General features: G+C 49.6%; 1 protein-coding gene across 2 annotated transcripts in view; it reads left to right on the top strand.

Annotated features, from left to right (window-relative positions):
* The first annotated feature begins 4,920 nt into the window (after positions 1-4,920).
* The window catches only part of MEX3B (mex-3 RNA binding family member B), a 4,963-nt gene continuing 2,515 nt past the window's right edge, over positions 4,921-7,368 (top strand). Inside the window, exons 1-3 of one of the 2 annotated variants that reach the window (XM_085070491.1) lie at positions 4,922-5,507; positions 5,966-6,208; positions 7,171-7,368. The exon at positions 7,171-7,368 is cut by the window's right edge and continues 2,515 nt beyond it. In XM_085070491.1, coding sequence (XP_084926617.1) covers positions 5,968-6,208; positions 7,171-7,368 — 439 coding nt within the window. In that variant the 5' untranslated portion in view covers positions 4,922-5,507; positions 5,966-5,967. Of the gene's footprint in view, positions 6,209-7,170 lie in introns of both variants that reach the window. The other variant, XM_085070490.1, reaches the window with a different exon arrangement.

Here is a 7,368-nt window from a genome sequence, read left to right as displayed (position 1 = left end):
CAAATATTCCTAAGTACAGGTGTGCACAGATAAAGATTTTTAATTTGGCCTCATCTCTGGGTTAAGTGCCGGACCCAGGTTAGGAGGGATTGCACTGGGGACAGGCAATTTTCCAGCAGCAGCAACTCCATTCAGCTGTCAGGGTATTTTGCTACAACAAAGGCTGATGTTGACATTTTTTCTTGGATAGAGACAGATGCAAGAGCTTTTGCCTCAAGGTTATCCATTATACCATATATTAACTAGATGCTTTAACACGGGGCTTCCTGCAGAGACAGCAATGAATGATGATTAATACTTATCAATTAAAATCTACTCTTTTCCCATGTGTATTTATGTGCTGAACTTCAACCTACCAGGCAATTCTGTGACAGGAATTAGATATTCTTTTGTTGGAAAGCACTGGAATTATGGTCAGGGATGTATTATTCACTCGTTTATTATGAGTATTGCGTTTGTGCCTAGTTTTTGCCGAGGCATTGTATATAAACATAGTCTCTGTGAAAAGGAGTTTATAAACAAATACCATTAAAGGGACAATTATTTTCTCTTTCTTCTTGTAGCAGCTCTGAGTAGGAGGTGAAGGATGGAGGAGAGAGGAAGCAAAGGTTGTACATGTTTTATGACCATAATTATAATTAACTATTTGAGAGATTAAAATTATATTAAATTTTAATTATAATTTACTATTTCAGAGATTAAAACTGATTAAAAAAGACTCAAGGTTATGAGCTGCCTCACAGATCTATGAGTTATCTAGCTCAGTCTAAACATACAGATATAAATCTCTTTTTTTTCTCCCTTTTTAACCCAGCCCAGTTTAACAGAGTGCCCACAAGTGTGGTAGGTGCCTCTCAGCCTGGAGACGCCAGTGCAGCATCACTGGCCCACGGGCCATGGTAACAAAGAGCTCCAATCCCGCAGCCGCCGAGTGGGGAGCGCTCTGCTGAGAGACACACAGAGAGAAAGAGAGCTGCTCGCGAGAGCAGATGGGAAGGCTGAGCTCCAAACACGTCGTGTGAGAGCAAAGGAGAGGGAGAGGGGATTTTCATTTCGAACTCCGTTTGGCACAGTTGTTAAACGCCACTTAATTCAGATACACTGTGCGATAACCCTGGTTCACGAGTGAGAGGCAGGGCGGAACAATAAAATGAAGGAGGCCACTCACAACCCTGGTGGAGAGTTCTAAAGTGGGCAGGTGATCTGGCTGGTTAGTTCTGATTTATTACAAAGGCATCTTTATGCTTTTTGAATTGCCTTCCATCACTCATGTTAAACAAAACTGCATTCTTATAAGGCAGTTCATCCCCTCCATGCATGCACACGCTCATCGCTCATGTCACACTACCAGCAAAGGCATATGAAGGAATTGCAGTTATGTGATGCCTATTAAAAAAATCTTTTTTGTTTTATTATATTGGAAACAAGCACTTTAGTAAAGCCGCTAGGAGCTGGTTCAGGTTTACAGTACTGTATCAACATTTTCAGAGAATGATGGTGACTGTTAAAGGTGTGAGACTTTTTCTGGTTTGCAGCAAAATTGCTTTTCTCAAGTTGCCCCAGATCTTTGTTTTTAAAAAAATATTTTGCAAATGAATTCTGTGACAGGGAGAGGTGTGGAATTATGGGGATGAAAGCACATGTGGAAACATCATCTTCCCATTTTGTATTTTTTGATGTGACACTCCTTATCACAAGGGAAAGAGGCACTTCTGCAGCTTCCCTACTCCTGAGCCTCCTACCAGCTCAGAGAGGCATCATAAAGCCACTCACTACTCAATCTCCATTTTATTTCTTGTCGTTTATTAACACAGCCATACTGTTTTGAGAGATCTGCCCATCCCTTAGTAAAAGCATCCGAAGTGCATGGAACAACTGGTGAAAAAAAAAAGATAAACATTTTCAGCTGAAATTGGTCAGATTATGGATGAGTTGTTTATAAACATCCTGTCTAGAGCTGTCAAGAGGTGGAGCTAACATCATTGAAAGATGATAAATTCTGACACGGTGCTCTGAGATTTCACTGCCACTGAATGTAGGTTAATATGGGATTCAATAGGAAATCTGGCTTGTGTATTGCTGCATATTACAGGAAACGAAGGAACTTGTCATTTGTCTGCAGATTGCTAATTGCAGTTTATTGCACATGCAAAAGGTTAATTTGGGCATGTTATCACAGTAATCACATACACTGCCTCAGAATAAACTATACCCCTACACTTACTGATGATCTGGCCTGTGGGATTTGGGACATCATTTTGTAATATTATGGCAAATAAGAATTTTGAGTAAATGCTCTAACAGTGGGCAGCAGTGTCCTTAGGTGTAAAAAACTAGAATTGAGCAGTTACAAGTCTCTGGTATGAAATACTCTTCCTTAACCCTTAATTTAATTATTCCCTGAGATGCATGTAATTTATTCTTTGTGGTAATCGAAAACAGAAGACTCATCTATTCTAAATGAAAATTATATCCTATTCTTATTATATTCAGTGCTTTGTATTTAGAGTAGTATTTAAAGGTCTGAGATGAATTCATGACCTCTTCATGCTAGGTGCTGTATATATACACACAGTAAGCTCACTGCCCCAAAGACCTTACACTTTAATTAAATAAAGGTTGGAGGAAGGAAGTTTTATTACTTCTGTCACAAATGGGAAATGATAACAGAGAGAAACTAAAAGGACTGAGAATTACACTCCTCCTGCAGTGAGTCCTGTATTTGCCTGTAATATATCCTCCCTTCCTGCTTTTGTTAAATTGCTGAAAATTGGTAGGTAGATGGTTGGTCTCTCCCCCAGAGATGTAGTTTAATTCTGTGCGTGTTTCAAGGCTTTATGGAACGAAAGGCGTTCTGTAGATGGGTAACACTTTAATTTAGACCTGATTAAGTTACTCTGAAGCAATACTTTTGTGGAGGGAGTAGATTTGTATGAACCTGGTGCTTGTTGCCATACGGATGTACTACTGCATAGATGCTGTGCTCCCCGGGGGCTGTGCTGTTGGTGCATGGGGGTTTTAAGGTACATCAGTATAACTTTTTAATTGTTATTATTCCCTGTAGTTTGCTCTTAAATGTCTTCCAAAATAGTAAAAAAAGTAATAGTCCTTGAGATGTTGGAGCATTCCACAGGATTCATGGGGCTCTTGGAACACCAGTGCATATTTAGTGTCCTAGAAATGCATCTTCTTCTCCCCCTGCTCCCGGGAAGTATCATGCTCATTCTGAAATGCATTTTAAACATTTTTAATTAGAGCTTCTAGATTAACATTAAAAAATAAAGCCAGTTCTGCCTGGAATCTTGCTTTGGGAAATTTTTTTCAATAGAGGAACATAAAGCTGGAGATAACTTGTTTCCCTTTACCTCGTTGTTCAGTACAATAGAGTGATCTTGGGCAGAAACACAATCACTTTAAGAAGATGGGGTAGAAGGGGAAGTGAGAAAAAATTTTAAGTCAGATGAAGAAACAAAGAACAGGTAAAATCCAAGCACAACCCAACCGCTCTCCTCACATCTTTGCATTTCAGTATTTATGACTCTCACAGTGGGACTCCAATAACATTTATTCTCTACACTGATGTGGTTTTCCCTCATCTTATCTCTGTCCTGTCCTGCCCCTGTCTGGTAAGTGGGTACAGTGATGTTCTGTTTCACAGATTTTAGACTCCTGGAATTAAAAAAAAAAAATGTGAAGAAGCAGACCTTATTTTAAAATTATTATTTTATTTGATAACAAAGATCAATATTTTGTTGTTATAAACCTTATGGATCCTTGAGCACTTACAAGTAATCTCTTGATTACTCTATGGAAACCAGCACTGCTGCCTATGGAAATAAATTTGTAAAATAACTAATCTTTTAAATAAAAAACCTTCAGTTTCCCTAGTTGTTGGGACAAGCTTAGCAGTTAGGAAAGCACATCACCGGTGTGTACCCTTGCTAGAAAACAATCCACTGGAGCTTTGTTATACAACATTCAAACATCCTGAGGAAGTGACAGTAATTTGCAATAAACACTGCATGTAAACAATTACCTGTGACTTGTTACACTTGTTTGTACAGGCAGCTGGCTAAACAGATCTGGGTGCACTTGTAAACGTCTCTTCCCATCACACCTGATCCTGGAAAACAATTGCTTATTATATGATTACTCTGAAAAAGTGTTTTGTACCTGACAGCTGGCAAGGACTGAGTGTGGATGTCTAGAGACACAGGGAAAAGAGCTGGAGAAATGTGATGGTGGTGTTTTTATTACAACGGTGAGGGCACTTTCATGTCTAATCCTCCCACGAAGTGAGGGCTTTGTGACAGAGTACTTGACAAAAAACTGCTTTTGCTGGTTGAAGGGTCCTGTGGTGGTAGAGGTGAAATTGAAAGAGGATCTTGATTTGGTCATACAAGGTGCAGGGAAGAGGCAGAGGTGATTTGTTGTCTAGTGCTTTAGCCAGATGGGTGTAAGATGCTGGTGGATATAGGCTGGAGCAGCTGCGGGAGGCGTTCTACCCTTCGGGCTCTTTGTGAGCAGAACCGCGCCGCTGCGGGCCCGGGGCAGCCGGGGAGCGAGGTGCCACCAGCCCCGAGCAGCCCCGCCCGGCGGGCGCTGCCGGAGGCCGCAGAGCGGCACCGGGGCAGGCTGCGCTCGGGTCACGGCAGTCACCCCGCGGCTCCCACCGGCCCCGACCCCGCGCCCGCCGGGGCGGCAGTGACCCCAGGGCGGGCCGGGAGGCGCCTCCGCGGCCGCAGCAGGAGCCCGCAGGCGCGGCCCCGCCGGTGCTGGGGAGGGCGGGCGGCGCTGCGGGCGGGGCGAGCGGGGCGGCATGAGGGCCGGGATGAGGGCAGGCCCGCCCCGCCTGGCTGCGCGCGGGCGCAGTGCGCGCGCCGGGGGAGGGCGGAGGGAGGGGCGCGCAGGCGCGGGGCGCGCGCCGGGCGGGGCCGCGCGGGAGCCGGCGGGGGGTTCCGCGCGCCCGCGGCCGCCGCCCGCGGGGCCGGTGAAGGGGCGGCGGCGCTGCCGGCGCGGGTCGGGGCCGGGGCCGGCGCGGGGCGGTGCCGGGGGCTCTGCGGCGCTGCCGGCGAGCGGCGGCGGCGGCGCTGCCGCTCCCGAGCCCCGGCGGCGAACAAAGGGCGCCCCCCGCACCCCCCCGCCGCAAAAACCCACCCCAAGCGCAGCCCCCTCCGCCGGCGCTCAGGTGGGGCTGGCGGCGGGCGCTCGGGGGCGCGGGGCGGGGAGGGGAGCGGCGGCCGGCGGGCCGGGGCCCGGCATTGTTCGGCAGCCGACAACAAAGAGCGGGGCCGGGCCGGGCCGGGGGGGCAGCGCCGGCCCCTCCGCGCCGCCCCGGCCAATCGCGGCGCGCGGCGGCGGCGCGCGGTGACAGCGAGCGGCGCTTACGCTGCGGCGCCCGGCGCGGCCCCCGCTCCCCGCCCCGCGCCCGCCCGCCTCTCCAGAGCCGTCTGGCTGCAGCAGAGCCTCAGACAGAGGAGGGGAGAGGAGGAAAAAAAAAACGCTGAGTGAGTGGAGTGGAGCCTGGGAGGGGCTCCTTAAAGAAACGCTGCCGCCGCTTGGCATTGTGGCCGGCGAGGAACTCGAGGGGGGGAAGCCATCGGAGCTCCTCTCGCTTATCCTCTTCCCACCCCCCCCACCCCACCCCCAGCCGACAAAAAAAAAAAAAAGGAAAAAAAAAAGCCAACCGAAAAACCTCGGGGGGGAGTCGTGGGGGGGGGTCCTGAGAACATCTTATAAACCGGATTGCACTGAGAGGAGGAAAAAAAAAAGCAAAAAAGATACAAAATATACAAGCAAAAGGCAACAATTCCCCGGTCTCCAGCAGTCGCCCACCCTCCCTTCCCTTCTCTCCTGCTGGCCATCTGCCTTGGGTTCTCCTTTGTGTCTGATCTCTTACTACTGAGCCGAGCGCAGGCGGAGGGTGCACCACACACAGGGACTATGCCCAGCTCGCTTTTTGCAGACATGGAGAGGAACGGGAGCGGCGGCGGCGGCGGCGGCGGTGGTGGTGGTGGTGGCGGGGGAGAGACCCTGGATGACCAAAGAGCCCTTCAGATCGCCCTGGATCAGCTCTCCCTGCTGGGGCTGGACAACGACGAGACGGGCTCCATTTACGACAACGAGCCTCGGAAAAAGAGCGTGAACATGACTGAATGCGTCCCGGTGCCCAGCTCGGAACATGTCGCTGAGATAGTGGGGAGACAAGGTGGGTGCTGCATGCGAGGGGGTGTGGGGGCGCGGGTCTCCCCTCCGCGCTGCCGGGCGGGCGGCTCAGATGCGACACTGGCCATTCCCAGGAACGCTGCAGCCGTGCGGTGGTGGCCAGTGCCGGCTTCCCCCAGACAAAGAAAGTGCAGCAGCAGACGTGATGTTTCCGAGGAGCGTTATGCATCAGTTTCGAGATGCACTTTCAGCTGCTGGGTTGGGGGAAAAAATCAGGAAAATAATAAAAATCTGTCCTTTCCTCCGGCTGCAAAAGTTAAGATTTGCAAGAGGAAACGGGAGGAAAATGGGAGTCTCGGTGCTTTACCCCCCCACCACCACCCCAAAGTTAGAAATCGTGGATTATTTTTGAGGAAGAGAAATGGAGTGCAGAAGTGGAACAATGGGATTGGAATAAAGCATCCGCAGTGGGGAATATGGCTCATTCGGTACAGCCTCTGCTCCTCACCTTAAGAACTGATTTTATTTTTCCAAAAGGAAAGTGCTGAGCAGGAATGTGGACTGGCGGGTGTGTTGATTTGTGAGGGCTGCTTGCATTTTATTTTTTTTTTTCTGGCGGTGCAGTTTTCCTGCACGTTCCCTTTTTTTTTTTTTCCCGTTTTTTTTTTGGGTTTTTTTTTTTCCTTTCTTCCCTGTATTGGCGACCCTGTGAACTGCACGCTGGTAGTTTTGGGGCAGTTTGCATGGCAGATGTGTCGGTGGCCACTTGCGATGCCTTTGGGCGTGTGCCAGGGCTGTGGGCTGACATTACTTTACACCGTGACCGAGGCTCCCGGACGAGATGCCAGCGATCACCTGGGGTTGGGGGCAATGTGTTTCGGGTGGGTGTGTTTTTTTTCCCCCTCCCTAGCTGCACCCAAACAATGGGTTGTAACCGGTTCTCCCCCACCACCTCCCCTTCCTCCCCCTCCCCTTCGCCCTCCATCTCCCGCATCTCGTTCCCAGGTTGTAAAATCAAAGCTCTGCGGGCAAAGACCAACACCTACATCAAGACCCCGGTTCGCGGGGAGGAGCCGCTCTTTGTTGTGACGGGCAGAAAGGAAGATGTGGCCATGGCCCGCAGGGAGATCATCTCTGCGGCCGAGCACTTCTCCATGATCCGAGCCTCGCGGAACAAGAACACAGCCCTGAACGGCACCGTTC

The sequence above is a fragment of the Lichenostomus cassidix genome, chromosome 10, assembly GCF_008360975.1.
Source record: "Lichenostomus cassidix isolate B80296 chromosome 10, HeHo_3.0, whole genome shotgun sequence".
NCBI classification, from domain to species: Eukaryota; Metazoa; Chordata; class Aves; order Passeriformes; family Meliphagidae; genus Lichenostomus; species Lichenostomus cassidix.
Note: the sequence above shows the minus strand (reverse complement) of the source record. Positions and strands in the feature narration are given on the sequence as shown.